The sequence below is a fragment of the Cupressus sempervirens genome, chromosome 3 (assembly GCF_028749045.1).
Source record: "Cupressus sempervirens isolate cs-2001-9-10 chromosome 3, ASM2874904v1, whole genome shotgun sequence".
Lineage (NCBI taxonomy): Eukaryota > Viridiplantae > Streptophyta > Pinopsida > Cupressales > Cupressaceae > Cupressus > Cupressus sempervirens.
The window spans coordinates 656,568,448-656,587,376 of record NC_143120.1 but is presented as its reverse complement, the minus strand read 5'-3'; the positions used below and the strand labels follow the sequence as shown (position 1 = coordinate 656,587,376).

Below are 18,929 nucleotides of genomic sequence, written 5' to 3'. Positions count from 1 at the left end.
TAATGTCACTGATGTTGTCCAACAACAACCACTTTTGTAGAAGATCCCTCCCAAGCCATGCCCAAATCTGATGGAAAGTCAATTATCATTCATTCATGCCCAATACGAAGAGCATATTTTGTACAATGCTCCCTATGCCATTCTCCCAACACTTTTTTGCTACATCTACAAAAGGGATGCCAACACTTGGTAATTGCTTGACCAATACAAGGATTTTGACATAGTCTTCTAAAAATGTTTCCTTAAAAATGTTATAGGGAAACATCAAATTGTCTAGTTTATCTCCTCCCAAGTCGAGAAGAGACACAAGGAAGCAAGAGGCAATGTCTGTGGACACATGTTACTTCTTCTCATTTCTTGATAATTCATGGCCGAGGACAATGAACAAAGAGTAGAGGGAAAAAGGCCTACTAGAATCTTCCTTGCAAACCATAGCGAGCACATCCTTAGGTGGTTTTTGCAGATCCATTGTGTTGCATCTCAACCTAATTGGTGTATCCATGAGGGAACTAGAAAACAAATCTACACCTAAGAAATTCTACAAACTACAAGAATTGAGAACCAACTGAACTAGAAAACAAATCTACACCAGACACCTAAGAAATTTTGGAAACTCAAAACTAAGAACCAAAAATAGAATTGAGAACTTGATAGTGAAAGAGGAATTGAAAAGACTCTTTGATAGCAGTTACATTAAATTATTTCTGATCTTTCACATCTTTAGTTTTCATATTCCTATTAATTTTCAAGAGTGGGAGATGTACTCATGTTAATGTCAAAGTGCCTACCAAGCTAGCTTGAAATGGAATGTATTGATTATAACTACCAGTCTCACATTTACAATTTAACCTCGATATGACATTCACTACATTCCAGTTACTGGATGTTGTGTAAAACTTTCCATGTGACTCCATTTTGGTGAATTTCATGAGGCTCGAGGTCTTTTTAAGTAATCGGCCCCTAAATGCATCTTTTGTTATTGATCTCCAATTACTCAACAGTTGATAAAAGTAACATATTAACAATACCAAAGTGATGGCAAACAAGTTGGTGAAATTATTAATAATGGACACTAGCCAGTGAAAACCATAAAGCCTTAAAGGTTGTTGGCCGTTGCACTTGGCAAATTTGCTAAATCAAATTAAATAATTTTTCATTTTACCACCAAAGATTAGCCAAGACCATTATTATTTGTTTTCCTACAAAACAATTAATTAGCCTCTCACATTAAAAACTCATTTTGGGAAAGAAAGAAATTTTCCACCTTTTATTTAAGTGCCAGAACGAAGACTTTTAATTCGCTAGATTTATAATGGTTTTTTTAGGACAACATAAAAATTGGCCAATATATAATATTTTATTTTCCCTACATTGAATGAATAAATCGCCCTTGACATGAAACTTTTCCTGCCCATAAAATGTTAGCTAGCACTTTACAAAAAAAATTGAGAGTAATTTCTTAAAGTTATCCTAGAGGATCTGGTCAATCGATATGGAGAGATTTTGTAGATGGAATAAATATTTCGGAAATGAAAGTCAAGAGAAAATTGGCTCGAAGAGGGGAATTATAATACAAATTTGTTTCATAGTTCAATCAAAACATGCAAAAGTATTAGTAGGATTTTATCTATCACCCTTGAAGATGGTTCAAAGATGAAAGATCCTATGATCAATGTAAATAGGATGTTGTTGCATTTTTAGTAGATTGTGGAGTTTGGAGGCTGTGGACATAAAGCATGAATAGGAGGAAATTCTAGAATCAATCTTGATTCTGGTGGCAACATAAGACGATAAAATTCTTTTTGAACCTGTTACAATGAAGAAGTAAAAGGTTGTGGTTGTTGGTCTTGGAGGTGACAAAGATCTAGGCCAAAATGGTTTTTAGGACCTCTTTAAAGGGACATTTAGGAATGTCCTAAATAAGGAGCTTCTTGGAGTAGTGGAGGATTCACAAAAAAATGTTTTCATTCATAAAGATTTCAATAACACTTTTGTGGTCATGATCCCTAAAGAGAAACCATCTTCATTTGAGGAATTTTGTCACATTTGGTTCTATAATACAATCTAAAAGATTATATCATAAGTATAAGAGAATAGACTGAAACTAATTCTTAATAATCTAATTTTACTAGATCAATGTGGATTTACACCCAATAGAAATATAGTAAACAATATTAGTGTTTCTCACGAAGTAATCCATTATGCTCAATCTAGAAATTATAGGTACATGATGATTAAATTGGATATAAAGAAGGCATATGATAGGGTCGATAGAGGTTTCCTAATACAAGTTATGAGGAAATTTGGCTTTGATGACAGATGGATAAAATGGGTGGGTGGTATCATTTCGGGCTATAAAGCTTCCATATTAGTAAAAGGGAGTCCTCAAGGTTTTGTTGACACATCTAGGGGCATTCAATACGGGATCCAATCTTCCCTTTTCTCTTTATATCTTTCTGGAAAAAGTATTAGGTTGAAGCATTACCAGGAAGTGAATTAATGGATGATGGAATTAGGAGCTATGACTCACTCATAGTTTGCAAATGCCACTTTCTTTTTTTGGTTGGGCTACTATGGAAGTAGCTTGAGTGATGAAACAAGTTTTAGATGTGTACAACATGGCATCTAGTCAATGCATGAATTGGGGAAAATTGGAGGCCTTCTTTTTCAACACAGTGTTGGGTTCTCAACAAGCAATCACAAGAATTTTTGAAGTTTGAATTGGCAAACTTACCAGCAAGTTCCTAAGAAGACCTCTTTTTGAGGGTATAGGTTGATATGAACATTGGAAAGACCTAATTGATGGTTTTTTTTATCTTAGATGGATTGGTGGAAGGGTCGTTCATTAACTCTTGTCGAATGACTTCTCATTCTTAAAATTGTGATAGCAATTATACCTTTATTTTTAATGTCCTTCTTTAGGATCTAGAGGAAGGTCATTGGGGTCATACAACAAAGAATGCATAGTTTTATTTGAAGTGGCAACCAAGATTAGGAAAAATTATATTTCATGGCATGATAAATAATTTTCTAACCAAAAGGTGGTAGCTAGTTTAGGGTTGAGAGATTGGAAGCTCCTAAACACAACTATGGGCATAAAATTGGTGTAGAAGATGGGAAAACTAGTGAAGTGGAAGGATCCTTTCTCACTTAATCTTTTAGTAGAAGATTAGGAAGTGTTGAAGATGATCTTCAATGGTAAAAGTTTAGTTGGGGATAGGGATCAAGATATAATTTGATGGTGAGGATCGAAGAGTGGGAACTATTCTATTAGAATTGGATGTACGCATTGTTGGAAAATAACCACATGACTATCGAATGGGAGAAAGACCTTTATTTGCATGGGGCTTGTTTATCAGAGGTAGGAGGATGTACCTAGTTGGGTGGTAATTCTTGGGTTCTAACATGTGATTTTTCGATGAGATTGGGTTTCATAGGATCCTTTAGATGCGTTATTTGTAATAAGATTGAGGAAATAAGGAATCACCTATTTGTGAATTATGATTTCACCTAGAAGGCATGGAATTTATATAGTAGAGATTGAATTGGCTAGGCCTTCTACCAAACAACTTGAAGGATTGGTTGGTATTATGGCCCACCTAGAAGAAGTCCTCTATCATTTCATCTATTTGAAAAATCATTCCATTCACGATTATGTGGGAAGTCTGAAAGGAATGCAACAAACACATTTTCTAAGAGAAGGAAGAAGATTTGTCTATATTTCTAGTTAGAAGAAGATTTGTCTAGATTTTATAATCAAGTGGATGTGGAGCAATAATTTTTTTAGTGGTAAATATTTGCCAATTGGCAATTTTGTCTCTCTGAAAAAATGTTATTTAGCAAATAAAACCTACATATAGGGTTAAACACATCACCGAGATATTAAATAATTTGGGTCCAAATCCTAGGTTGATCGCTCATTAGTTTACACATAATTGGTCCCAAATCCCCGTCCAATCGCATTATGTAATCTACATTTAGGACACTGTTATTTTAGAATTTTTGTCAGCCTTTCCCTAGTATTTTCGTATTGGAAAATAATATTTCGCCCTTAAAATAAAATAATATTTTCCTTGGGGTTGAGCATCGTGTAACATTTTACCAATGATTACATCTCCAACTACCCTCGTTTAGCCAACTATTTTATATGTTGGGCTTTTGGACACATGTTGTGATTTTAGGAAGAATTAGACTTTATATTATAACATTTAAAATTAGACCTGAAATAGAGCCGAGGCCATTGATCTATCTTACATCAATTGTCTGCCTCAATTCCTTTCACCATAAAAATGATAACATGAAAAGTCAAGGCAGAAGTTTGATTAATGATGGTGTGCACTTAAATATGAGCTCATCCTAGAGACTTCAAAGCTTTTTCTTAAAGGATTCATAGCTTACAGTTCAAACATTGAAGTGCTCAAATTTTTTTAAAAGTGCTGAGTAGTGTATAGAAAGGTATGGAGGAAAATTTTTCTTTGAAGATGACAAGGAAAATCCCATCCTTGAAGGCTCGGTTATAGTAAAACAAATGCAACCTTTTTTCAAAAAAGACAAAGAGGTATTCTAGGAAGCAGTGAGGCTGGTATTTGTGGAAGGGTTGGAGGCTATGATCAAACATGGATATCTCATCATTGTTCTTAGCCTTGGCGCTAATGATGGAGGACTCAAAACTTGAATTATTGAGTGTGGCAAGGAAATTTATGGAGCCAAAATGAGTCGTTGGTGATGTTGTGAACCAATCCATTTTGGGGGTTATGCTACATATGGGTACCCTTCCATGGAGGCTCATCAATGGTGGTTTGGATGGGTTGCAACCTTTTCTAGTTTGGTCATCAATAGAGCTTGGGAAGGGGCATTTACTGGTGGCACGAATGGGTTGGTGCAAGTTAATTTTTTACCTATGCACACATGAACAAATTGAGGCTCCAAAGCTTAGTAGTCACCTTAGGAAATAGAAGGTGAGATCGAAAAAATATTCAATGCTAGTGAGTAAAAAGGATCATCCATTAACTCAAAGATAGATTCTAGCAAAGTGGTGGAGGGTGGAAGATAATGCGGGTCATACTGGGAGTGTTGTAACTAGGGTGGATGTTCCCATTTTGAATGATTGTGATGGTGCTTCTAGGAGTGTAGTTGAAAGTGGCGACTCTAGGGCTAGGGTTGGAGGTGGTGATGGGTTTGCTAGTATTCTCAATTTCACCAGGAAGGAGGCCTTTGGCTAGTTCAAATGATTCCATGGTGTAGTCTTGTATTTTTTTTGAGATGGTGGGGTGTTGGGTTCTTTTTTCTATTATATCAGTATTTTGAACTGTCTGGTTGGGCAGTGTTTCTAAGTGATGATGAATTTTTTGCTTCAATGCCATTAGTTGGCCTTATCATATGTAATATTTTTTCTTAAATTAATATAAACTATTGTGTTATTGATCCAAGAAAAAAATATAGAAAAATGTTGTCATCAATATTTGGTGTATTAGGTATCTTCCTTTAAAAGGATTCATAAGATTAATTTATTCGTGTTGAATTATGGTGTTCGTACACGAGTGTGGTATGGTCCTAAAACATGCATTTTCAAAAAGTGTTTTAAAGATCCAAACCAAAAAAAAATCTATCATATGAGTATTCAAATAAATTACATATTCAAAAAGTAGACTCAAAGCACTACAATTTCTAAATTACTGAATTTTTATGATATTTAATTTGTAAGTGCCTCAAATTTTGACATCAAATGATAAGAAATTCAAAAAATAGGGAAAACACTTCCACCTTTTTCCCAAAAGTGAGACCCAACTTCATGCACTTACCCTTAGGTTATGAATTGACACTTTATCTTGTGTTAAATTGGGCCTACATTAGGTGGTGAATCTTGGTTTTCACCCTTCATTTTTTCTTAGGGAAGTTTATCCATTTTTCCCCTATACAATTTTAATGCCCTTGATTATAAGAAATTGATCATTGACTTCTGATCAATGGTTGGATGTTGGCCTCAGTTGAATATAGGTAGTCGATTATTGTTTATTATGGATAATGTTGGTGACAATGGGTAGAGGTTTGTCATTCTTGGGTCGTACCTTAAATTACTTCTAGAATCAATAAGAATATGTGCAGAATATGTGCTTTCTTGCATGTAGGTGCCATGATCTCTTTACTTGTTTTAATGCATGTCAACATAATCTGCAAGGGATGCCCTTTCTTCAATCATTTTCTACGATTTCTCTCAAATGCCTCTTTTGGTTTGAAACTTTTCTTGTAGTTTGGTAGAGTCTGTGTCAAATTCATGCAATCTAGGCATGCTTTGAGGCTACTAGTTTGTGTAGTGGGGCAAGTAGTACCTTTCTTTCTTGAAGTTGGAGTCTTTTGAGGTCTCATTTATTCCTCCAGGTATAATGTCCTCTATGTTTTCTTTCATCACTTCTATTCATATATTATTGGGTTGGTGGTGTGGCTTGTGCTTCTAGTTCTCTTTAGTGTTATTCAAGGTACATTTTGTGCATTTCTTTGGTGTTATAATTCTAATTGTTTCTTGCATAGGCTTGTGGTGGTAATCTTGGTGTCATCTTCTCTTCTTCTAGGTGTTCTTACTTGTGTTTGGAACTACGGTTCAAACCTTTGAGTTCAACCTTTTCATCTTAAATATATTCTTCTCTTTGTAAGTGGTTTCTATAAGATGTGTGGTGTGATTTGGGAGTCTTTCTCCTAAACTTTGCCCCTATCATTTGATGGCATACTCTTTCTAATTTTGAGTTTCTCTATTGTACTACTATATTTTTATTAACCAAAAAATGTTTGAAATAGTTTGTGAAATCTCAAAGGATGCAATGACTAGTACAAGTGCTACTTTTATAATGCTTACATTTTCTTCATTTTCATGTCTTGCTCCTCTTTAAAAAAAAATTCTACATTATACTCATAAAAGATAAATTCGAGGTTAGAGTTCTGTAAGAAATAGATTGTTTAAGTGACAAAAACCAGTCTTGAAGGTGAATGAGAGTGTCACAAGATTTGTCATAAGATAATGATCTTGATAAGAAGTCGAATTTAAACAATGAAAGATGTAAAACTTGTGTAAATTTAGATTTAAATACATAATATGAATTTAAGTACTTAATTAAAATTGTAATAGTCAAAACAATTAAGATGTATATTTAAATAAATATTTTGAATCAAATACATCTGTATATTGTGTATTTAAAGTGATAATATGTGATGATGTACATGCACTCTTGACTTTCTCATGAATTTGCACCTGCATAATTTGAAACTGGTACTGCTTTAATGAACGCCGAGTTTACAGCAATAGAGAGCGGCATTTAGAGGTGTTATCACATCTACTAAATCAGCTATTTCTTGTTTACATATTAAATTGTACTGACTAAAGTTTAGAATGCAATAGTACATCTCCTTTTGTCATTCTATCTGCCATCGCATATCCGCCAAGAAAAGCATGGATACTGTGTTTCTTTTTATTTTGTTTCATAATGCTTTCTATGAATTGTTGTAGTGGCTTCACCGCTTGGCTGTCTGTACATCACAAACCAATCATAAGGTGGATTTTCACAAGGAATAAAACTTCAGTCTCTAATATTTATAAGAGAGCTGTTCATTAAAGAAATCATGGAAATGAGCTCCACATTATCATAAAACAAGTCTAAACAAAGCTTATGATAATGATAGTAGAAGTACAAGATATCAATATAAAAATTTAGATAATTTGTACCTAATTTTGGAACTATATGTCCTTTTGGGTGTGTGATGACCAATGGGTTTTGAAAGGCCTGGATAAGATCTTTGCTGAATTCCTTCACATAATCCTTGGCACCTGTGATATGAACTGAAGGGCACTTGATAGGTGAATTATATAAAAATGACATTCGTGGATCTCTGAACTTTATTCCAGAAATGAATATTATAAACCTTATACGAGGATGATTTTGTAGCATTATACCCTGCAAATATTATAGGTACAGTTTGGATTAAAAAACATTGTGTTAAACTATTACAATTCAAAAACTATATATTAATTGAAAAGACAGAAAGAACATTTGCTTACCTGCAACTGGTAACAAACAAGAGCTGCACATAGCATCGCACCCTACAAGTTACATCCAATGACAAAATTAAAGATACAGTTTAATGTAAACGATGTTTCATCATATTTTTAAAATCATACACAATAAAATCTAAAATCAAAACAATAAAACTGTGAGACTCTAAATAAGTTTTAAGACAATCAAAATGAATATAACAGAAATTTTCCTATTATTTATTCGTATAGCACCTGGGAAAATCCAAGCAAGCCATCAAAAGGCCCATTCTGTTCCATGTAATCAACAATCAAAGGAAACGCCTTGTCCAGGTTCTTAAATTTTGTGAAGTCCTACATTCAATGCCAAAACATGTAAACTATGAGTTTGATATAAGCGATTAAACAAAACAACGTATGCATATTGATTGATGTACTTACTTTGTTGTACTGGAACCACTCATAATAGGGAGGAGGTAATATCCCCTCAATTTCAGATTTCCCTGCTGCAGGAAGCGGTCCATCCAAGAAGCACTGCACCCATCATTTATAACATTAATGGATTTTATGTATAATTTCTGATGAACATATTCCTTGTCATGAAAAGAGATAAGAGATATGACTAACCATATCGAGTTTATCAGTGATGGAAGAGTCCCATCTACTTAATTGCTTGTGTAAAATGGTTCCACTTGTTCGGAATCCATGTATACACAACACTCGCAGCTTCTCATGATGTTTTGTGGTAGCCATAGAAAAGAGTGGTAAGATCTTTCTCGCACATATTTCAGATCTCATAACATTCTATTGTTTAAATAGATTGTCAATGGAATTTCTATACATGAAAACGCAGGCGAACTGCTGTGAAAGATCCAATAGTAATGTGAACAATGAGAACCACGTGTTTTGTTAAGAAAGACGTGTGAGAGCTGCAATCAGATGGAAACTACGAAAGGATGGTAAAGCATCGTACATTGCTGTCGGTGTCCGAATGTGAAATTCATTAAATTGATTAGCTTGGGACCCCACTTTTCGGGGAAGTTATCTTAATTGCTGAACTACGTATCTCGGAGATACATTGGAAGGAATGAAAAGTTACAATTGATTTAATCTGAGAAATTTTATTTTTTTAAATATATAGGTCAATGAATTGACTCAAAAATTATATAATTAAATTTTGATAGCAATATCACAATTTGACTTATTTCTACCTTCTATTTATCAAACAATTTGTTTTAAAAAATTAAATTGAGTCACTTTAAAAATGTGTTTCTTCGAAATTGGATAATCTAATAAATATGTTGCTCAATATTTCATATAGAAGTTCCAAATCATTTTCAATTTTTATAATGTCGATGGCCTAGCCTACTCACGTGAATGGAGCGTTGGGTTGCTATCCACTTTACTTTTTTGGTTCAAAATTTTTTTTTAAAAAATTATATGATGTCACATGAATATAATTTATGTTATGTATGTAATTTTTTTGTTTTTAAATGTGAAATTTAATAAATACATTTATGCATAAATAAGTAGTCATCATTATCACTAAAGCACACAAGTGTAGAGTGTACGTAATACTACCAAAGTATATAACGTTAAACCAACTATTATTACAATTTTAAAAATGAGTCCAACTACTAAGATATGATAAACCTTGCAATAATTTTTTTTTTAATTAATATAAATATTAAAAATAACTATGACAAAAAAAACTCTATCTATTAATATTTAATTTGAGAGAAAATCTGTCAAATATTTATTTTCAAAGTAAGGCTACATTATACTACAATTTTAAATGAATGACAATGAATGGTTAACAACATTTAACACAATTTTGATGAAGGTTAATTTATGGGAAGGGTTAGGACTCAATTATAAATGGTCTAAAAAATAACTTTGAAACAAAAATGATAACTTTGAATCATAATCTTGAATTGTAAATATAGTTTTTATCAATACAAACATATGAGAAGTGTAATGATCCAATCACAAATAGTCAAGAAAATAACATGAAAGAAGAGTCTTCTTAATTGAAATTAATATTATTTTAAGTGTAACAAAAGTAACTTTGCACACCCACAAGCCTAAACAATACATTAGATTTTGATGATTATTATTATTGTAAGACTTTATCGCTTTAAAAAAACAAATCAGCTTTCAACAAATCAATTACTTAGAATGATACTATATGATTATTAGTTCAAAATATATATGTTACCAGACTTGCATTTTTTATCATTATTTAGATATTTTAAATTTGTAATTACAAACAAATTAAAATCTAAATGATTATTAATACTCTTCCCTACCTAATACTATCTTTTTCTTTTTCTCTTTTAGATGAAAAGGATAAAATAGCTAATATTGCTGTATGTGGATGACAGAAACGCAATAATGTGGTGGGGCCCACAGCACGTGTCTGTCAATGTCAAATGGTCATCCCGTTGAAAGAAGAGTGAATAGGCTAAAACGGGAATTTGTCTGCCTTTCCAGACTCAAAGAATCCCTTCTTATGGAGGCGAAATTTTCGGAAGAGGAGCTTCTCTATTAGACGGAGTTTATTTAGGGCGCCGTTTGATATAGCAAAATTCAGTTTATTGAGATTTTTAAGATTATTTTGAAGTAGGAGGTCTTTTTTTTATATTGAAATAATGCATATATTACAGAAGAATAATACAAGGACGGCAGCAAGGACTGTCGTACAAATATAAACAGATGACACATTCCTGAACACAAAGGAAAGCAACTTGCGGACAATGCCAGAAGCAGCAACCTATACGAAGCACTACCGAGAATGCCCAAACATTGATTACAACTTAAATTAAAAGTTGATCTTGTAAAATTTATTTATGGAGTAAAAAAGGCACCTTGTAAAATAGGAGTTACTATTTTTAGGAAAAAAATCTAATTAATCCTCTAACATGTTTATTTCAATTGTATCCCACCTTCCACCTAATAAAAATAGATCTAAAAGCCTCCCTCATGAGACCTCATCCTTAGGCTCATTATTAATTTTAATTTATATGATTTCTCTTGATTTTAGATATGGCAAATGTCATGTGCTCAAAGATTTAAGTATAATTATTACAAACATTCAATCTAACACTAATTAAGTATATTTATATATGCATCAAGAGGTTATATTTGATTGGATAATATTTCCTTTAATTAAATCTTAATTTTTATAAATGTCAAAATCTATGGTGATCTAGACTAGTACATAAAGTGCTTAGTTGTACTTCAATATTGGTACTTCTTGAATCTCATATAAGATTTTACACATATATTAACCAAATATAACTCAGATTAATAAAAATCTGATTAAAATTTAAATATAACTAATTCTCAAAGCATCCCTACATCCGTAGTATGTGCAATTTGGTGGGAGAGCAAAAAGAGAATTTTTAGACAGAAATCATCTCCAATCCCTCAATTTCTGGAAGGATTAGAGAGATCAATTGTTGAGCTTGTTAATACTACAATAAGTAAATATATGGGTAAACATATTTTTTCTCCTTAGGATGGCTATGTTATTCATCGGTGCAAGGGTTTCCTTTTTCCTTATTTTCCTACTCCATTGTGTCCATCCAAGGTTCCTTTTATCCAAGCACAAACCAAGTGGGTTCCCCCAAGTGAGGGTTATTACAAACTCAATTTTGATGCGGTCTCTAGGGAAAATCTAGGTAACTCCAGCTATGCCATAGTCATTAGAGACTTTAAAGGTCATGTGATTGGAGCAAAATCATCTCCTCTCCCTTTGAGTACTAATAAAAATGTGAGGCCTTGGCCTTGCTTTTTGGTTTGGAACTTGCAAAATCACTATCACTATCTATATCTAAGTTACATGTTGAAGGGGATTCACTCATTATTATTAATGCTTGTATTAAATGTCATGTATATAATTGGTTCATACAATATATATACCGCATCAAGTATGTTCTCTTCTTGATTCAATCTTTGAATGCTACATCATGCGTACTCATAGAGAAGAAAATATACTAGCTGATTGCCTAGCTAATTTGGGTATTGGTGGGGTTTAAATTAACTCTTTATTCTCCCCACTTAATCTCCTTCAACTTGTTTAATATTATGACAAAAGAATATATTTAGAATATTGTTGAGCCCTTCTCAAATAAATTGTAATGTCCCCATCTTTTTAGAAATTAAGTGGAGTTCTTAGCCTTCACGTTCTCCAAAGACTAAGTGGAGAAATAAGGGGAAATTGATTAAATTAATTTCTTATAAAGTCATTAAATAAATTAAAATTAAAAAGTGACTTTATATTTAATTAATTTAATTAATTATTGTATTGCAAGGGAGAAGCTTCTAGAGAGTGCATTAATTATTGGAAAGGGGGAAGCCTCTAATAAGTTAATTTTCTAAAAACATAATTAATTATTGTATTGCAACAAAGGAGTTTCTAGAGAGTGCATTAATTATTGGAAGGGGGAAGCTTCTAGTAAATACAATTAATTAATATTTGATTTCCTTCTAGAAGGGTGTAGCAAAAGTATAAATAGAGGTGAGAGCTTCATTGTTTAGCATTGGATTATGATGAATTGCATTTGATAAGAGCTTGGATGTACAGTTATGTTCTTGGCATTAGAGGACATCCATCCTCTCTTGTGACATTCTAGACATCATTCCCTTGGGATTTGGCCTTTGAAATTCATTTCTATCAACTCATTAATAGGTAGCTTGAACACATTTCTAGCTATAGGCAGATTGGGTGTAATTAGTGAGTTGAAGAGTTTGTTATATATTTGATTTTATGATGCTAGAGTAATTAGTGATTTTGCTATGTATTTAATTTTATTAGTTTGAGAACTAATATTATTTCAACAGTAGCTCAATTTTTAGTTTGCATAAACTCCTTCTTGTTCATGTTATGTGGTTAGCTCTGTTGGTCACAGATATTTTAGAGAGAAGGTTAGTAGTGTTGTTTATGGATCGACTCTCAAATCCCTTGTGAGGTTGGGTTAAGGGGCATGACCCAGCTACATTACATGAGGCCACTAAAAAGGCTCATGACTTAGCACCTTCTTCATTTAGGAGCAGATTTCAGTATAGGGATTTGTATATGAAAAAGGAAAAGGAGAAAGACAAAAAAATTTCACAAGGATGCTTAGCCAAAAAGAGATAAGTTGGATAATGACACCCTGAATGAGTTGAGAAAGAAGAAGCTATGTTTTCATTGTCGAGAGCCTTGGGACTTATCTCATAAGTGTCCTCTCAAGGCTAAGGCAAATCAAATGCAATATTTCTTAGCAGAGGAGTCATAGTCAGAGAGGGAGGATCATTACTCTGATTCAGATGAGGATAGCACTATAGAGGAGAGCAACATTCTTGAGGATGAGAAGTCATTAACACAATTAATAGGGGCTCAGAAGGAAATCACATTTAAGGTCAGGGGTACTATCCAGGGGCAGAAAGTGATCTCACTCATTAACACTAAGGCTACACATAATTTCATAGATGCACAATTGGTAGCCAAGAGAGGTCTACAGACCGAGGAGCACATCAGGTTTAGAGCCATGGTAGCTAACAGTGACAAGCTATTATGCACTCAGAAGATATCTAATCTTCACATCAAGTTTGGAGATGGCTATGAGTTGGAGGATGAGTTCTATGTGGTAGACATGGAAGACTATGATGTCATCCTTAGTATGACATGGATGGCCTCCCTAGTCAAGTTCACACTCAACCTAGCAAAATTGGAGATGAAGTTTCAGCATGAGGGGAGAACTATTGTACTTAGAGAACTTTTAGATGGGAGTTGCAGAGTAGTTTCCTTGAGGAGAATGCAGAGACTTTTTTTGGCATAATAACATAGAGTGGGAAATAGAATGTTTCACTATGTTAGCTTCATGGGAGCCATAGGTGAAGAGTCATCCACTAGATATCCAAAAGATAATTGATATGCACACTAATGCATTTGGCAAGATTCTACATGGGGTTCCTCCTAACAGGGGGATATAGCATGTTATTGAGCTCGAGGAGGGAGCCAAACTAGTTATGATTACTCCCTATCATCATCCTAAAAAATATAAGGATGAGATAGAGAAGGCAATTAAGGAGTTGTAGTGTTGGTAAAGAAGCAGGCCTTTGGCTAGTTCAAATGATTTTAGGGTGTAGTTTGTACTTTTTTGGAGATGGTGGAGGTGTTGGAATCTTTTTGCTATTGTAATCAATTTTTTGAAGTTTCTGGTTAGGCAATGTTCCTAGGTCATGATGAAATGTTTTTCTTCAATGCCACTAATTGGCCTTATCATATATGTAATAGTTTTTTTTGAAATTAATATCAACTAGTGTGTATCAAACCAAAAAAATTGTTCTCATCAATATTTGGTGTGTTAGGTATATTCCTTTAAAAGAATTCACAAAATTTATTTATTTGTGTCAAATTATGGTGTTTGTACACGAGCACGGTATGGCCCTAAAATATGCATTTTGAAAAAAGTGATTTTTAAAAATCCAAACCAAAAAAAAATCTAGCATATGAATATTCAAATAAATTACATATTCAAAAAGTAGACTATGAGCACTATAATTTGTATTATTGAAGTTTTATGATATTCAATCTATAAGTGCCTCAAATTTTGACATCAATTGATAAGAAATACAAAAAATAGGAAAAATACAAGTCCACTTTTTGCCCAAAAGTGAGGCCCAACTTCATGCACTTACCCATAGGTTATGAATTGGCACTTAATCTTGTGTTATATTGGGCATGTACATTAGGTGGTGAATCATGGTTTTCACCCTACATTTGTGCTTAGCATAGCTGATCCATTTCCCCCATATGCAATTTTATTGCCCTTGATTATGAGATGTTGATCATTGACTTCTGATCAATGGTTAGAAATTGGCCTTGATTGACTATAGGTAGTCAATTATTATTTATCATAGACAATGTTAGTGATGATGAGTAGAGAATTATCATTCTTGGGTCATCCCTTGAATGGCTTCTAGAATCAATAAAAATATATACTTTTCCACATGTAGGTACCATGGTCTCTTTCAATTTTATTGCATTTCAACATGGTCTACTAGGGATGTCCTTTCTTCAACCATTTTCTATGGTTTTTCTCAAATCCCTCTTTTGGTTTGAAAATTTTCTTGTAGTTTGGTAGAGTTTGTGTTAGATTCATGTAATCTAGGCATACTTTGAGGCTACTAGTTTGTGTAGTGGGACAAGTAGTACCTTTCTTTCTTTAACTTGGACTTTTTTGAGGTCTCGGTTATTCCTCTAGGTAAGATTTCCTCTATGTTTTCTTTCAGAACTTCTATTCATATATTTTTGGGTTGGTGGTGTGGCTTGTGCTTCTCTTTAGTGTTATTATATGTACATTTTGTGCATTCTTTAGTGTTAGAATTCTATGTATTTCTTGCATAGGCTTGTGGTGGTATTTTTGGTGTCATCTTCTCTTCTTCTAGGTGTTCTTACTAGTGTTTGGAACTATGGTTCAAACTTTTGAGTTCAACCTTTTCATCTTAGGTATATTCTTCTCTTTGTAAGTGTATTTTTATAGGATGTCTGTTGTGATTTGCGAGCCTTTCTCCTAAACTTTGCCCCCATTATTTGATTGCATATTCTTTCCAATTTGGAGTTTCTGTACTCTACTATACTTTTATTAACCAACAAATGTTTGTAATAGATCGTGAAATCTTAAAAGGTGCAATGACTAGTATACGTGTTGCATTTATAATTCGTATATTCTTCTTCATTTTCATGTATTTCTTCTCTTTAAATTTGTTTTGTACATTATATTCATAAAAGATAATTTTGAGGTTAGAGTTTTATAAGAAGTAGATTATTTAAGTGACAAAAATCAATTTTGAATTAGAAGGATAGTATTACAAGATTTTTCTAATCACGCATAGGATAACTACCTTGATAAGAAGTCAAATTTCAATAAAGAAAGATGTAAAACTTGTGTAAATTTAGATTTAAATACATAATATGAATTAAATACTCAATTAAAATTGTCAATAATAAAAAACAATTAAGATCTATATTTAAATCACTAATTTGAATCAAATATAAGAATACGTAAATTTCATCTCTATATTGTGTATTTAAACTAATAATATGTGATGATGTACATTCACTCTTTACTTTCTCATGAATTTGCACCTGCATAATTTGAAACTGGTACCGCTTTCATGAACGCCGAGTTTACAGCAATAGAAAGCAGCATTTACAGGTGTTATCACATCTAATAAATCAGCTATTTCTTTTTTATATATTAAATTGTACTGACTAAAGTTTAGAATGCAATAGTACATCTCCTTTTGTCACTCTATTTGCCACAACATATGCCCGAAGAAAAACATGAATACTATTTTGTTTCATTATACTTTCTATGAATTGTTGTATTAGCTTCACCGCTTGGTTATCTGTACATCACACGCCAATCATAATGTGGATTTTTTCAAGGAATAAAACTTTAGTTGCTAATATTTATAAGAGATATGTTCTAATAGGAATAGGGGAAAATAGGAATACGCATTCTAGAATATGTATTCTGGAATAGAAAATGGGGCTACATATCCTGTTCTCTGTTTGGTTCAGCCAATATTTGATAGGAATTTGCGGACCCCAAAATTTATGCTTTCTAAAATTAAAAAGGTGGAATAGGAATACGGATTCCAATAACACCTATTTGAGTGGAATTGCAAAACCCAATTTTTGGACCAAAATTAGAATACGTATTCCTATTTTACTTTGTATTCCAATTCTGTTTTGGTGCATCCAAATGAAGAATTCAAAATTTTAAAAATTTACATATCCCTATTACACTTGTATAAATGAACTCCATATTAGAATAAAACAAGTCTAAACAAAGCTTATGATAATGATAGTACAAGCACAAGATATTAATATAAAAATTTACATAACTTGTACCTAATATTGGAATTATATGTCCTTTTGGGTGTGTGATGACCAATGGGTTTTGAAAGGGCTGGATAAGATCTTTGCTAAATTCCTTCACATAGTCCTTGGCACCTGTGATTTGAACTGAAGGGCACTTGATCGGTTGATTATATAAAAATGACATTTGTGGATCTCTGAACTTTATTCCAGAAATGGATATTATAAACCTTATACGAGGATGATTGTGTAGCATTATACCCTGCAAATATTATAGGTACAGTTTGGATTAAATAACATTGTGTTAAACCATTACAATTCCCTCAAAAAAACATTAATTGAAAAGATAGAATAAACATTTGCGTACCTGTAACTGGTAACAAACAAGAGCTGCCCATAGCATGGCACCCTACAAGTCATGCCCAATGACAAAGTTAAAAGGCTGGAGTTTAATGTAAATGATGTTTTATTAATTTTCTAAATGTATCTTATTGTTTTGATTTTTAATCTATAATTTCAATTTTAGAAAATTTATTAATTATTGTCTTATTTTTTTGATTCTACTGTACTACGATTTTTTTAAAATTGCACAAAGAAGAATTACAATCCTAGTAAATTAGTAATAGATAATAGAATTGTAAGTTTCAATCTGAAATATTGATACAATGAGAAATCATACACAATAGAATTTAAAATCAAAACAATAATTGTGAGATTCATATAACACCTAAGAAAATAAAAGTAAGCCATCAAAAGGCCCATTCTATTCCATGTACACAACAATCAAAGGAAATGCCTTGTCCAGGTTCTTAAATTTTGTGAAGTCCTGCATATAATGCTAAAACATGTTAATTATGAGATTGATAGGGATTAAACAAGACAATGTAAGCATATTCATTGATATACATACTTTGTTGTACTGGAACCACTCATAATATGGAGGAGGAAATATCCCCTCAATTTTAGATTTCCCTATTCCCAGAAGCGGTCCATCCAAGAAGCACTGCACCCATCATTAATGGATTTTATGTATAATTTTTGATGAACATATTCCTTGTCATGAAAAGAGATAAGATATATAACTAACCATATCAAGTTTATCAGTGATGGAAGAGTCCCATCTACTTAATTGCTTGTGTAAAATGGTTCCACTTGTTCGGAATCCATGTATACACAACACTCGCAGCTTCTCATGATGTTTTGTAGCAGCCATAGAAAAGAGTGGTAGTCTTTCTATCTCTCTCCGATGAAGAAGTGGGAGCACACATTTTAGATCTCTTGTTTAAATAGATTGTCTATGGAATTTTTATACATGAAAACGCACACGAACTCCTCTGAAAGATCCATCAGTAAATGTGTACAATAAGAACCACGCACTTTTAAGAAAGTAAAGCATCACTGTTATATGTAATTTTTAAATTAATTTGATAAAACTGCATTTTAGCTCCTATATAGCCAGCACCTCGTACATTGTTGTAGGTGTCCGAATGAGAAATTCATTAGCTTGGGGACCCCACATGTCTTTATTGCTCGAACTAACAGAGAGGGCCATTTAAAAATGTGTTCCTTAAAAATTGGATCATCTAATAAATGCGTTTCTCAATATTGCACATAGAGGTTTCAAATCATTTTCAATTTTATGTAATGTCATGTTGGTAAACAGATTTGTCACTATAAAATTTGTCCAACGGAGTGTGTGTAGCAAGACATTCACAACAGTTGGATAGGCACTTGGTATGCGGCCTTCCTCTGTGTTTAGAGGGGCAGCTCCCATGTATTGTATGATTTTTAAAGGGTTTTTCGAATAAATAATCTAAAACTTCAAAGATTGAGAGAAAGTCATTCAGGATGAATGCACCACATGACCTCACAACTTTCTTGGGTAAATAAGAATGACAAGAAAGGTGATCAAGAACTACGGTTGAAAATAACCAGTATTACCATACAAATTCATGATTATTAAGCACTCACACAATACCGTGAGAATGCTTACTACAACTGTAACAATTTTGATTTTAGAACAAGAAATCAAAA

The 18,929-nt window shown here is 32.9% G+C and overlaps 1 protein-coding gene and 1 pseudogene across 1 annotated transcript; both read right to left on the bottom strand.

The window, feature by feature from the left end:
• Positions 1 to 7,312: 7,312 nt before the first annotated feature.
• On the bottom strand, positions 7,313 to 8,790 carry LOC149568413 (dihydrofolate reductase-like). Its single transcript, XM_089817558.1, has 6 exons — positions 8,648 to 8,790; positions 8,462 to 8,554; positions 8,276 to 8,374; positions 8,048 to 8,089; positions 7,715 to 7,943; positions 7,313 to 7,518 (listed from the first exon to the last, which is right to left on the bottom strand). The coding sequence occupies exons 1-6, from the start codon at positions 8,771 to 8,773 to the stop codon at positions 7,370 to 7,372; spliced, it is 738 nt and encodes a 245-aa protein (XP_089673684.1). The 5' UTR covers positions 8,774 to 8,790; the 3' UTR covers positions 7,313 to 7,369.
• A 7,493-nt stretch (positions 8,791 to 16,283) lies between these two features.
• LOC149568412 (dihydrofolate reductase-like) lies at positions 16,284 to 18,108 on the bottom strand (annotated as a pseudogene).
• Between the last annotated feature and the right edge of the window lie 821 nt (positions 18,109 to 18,929).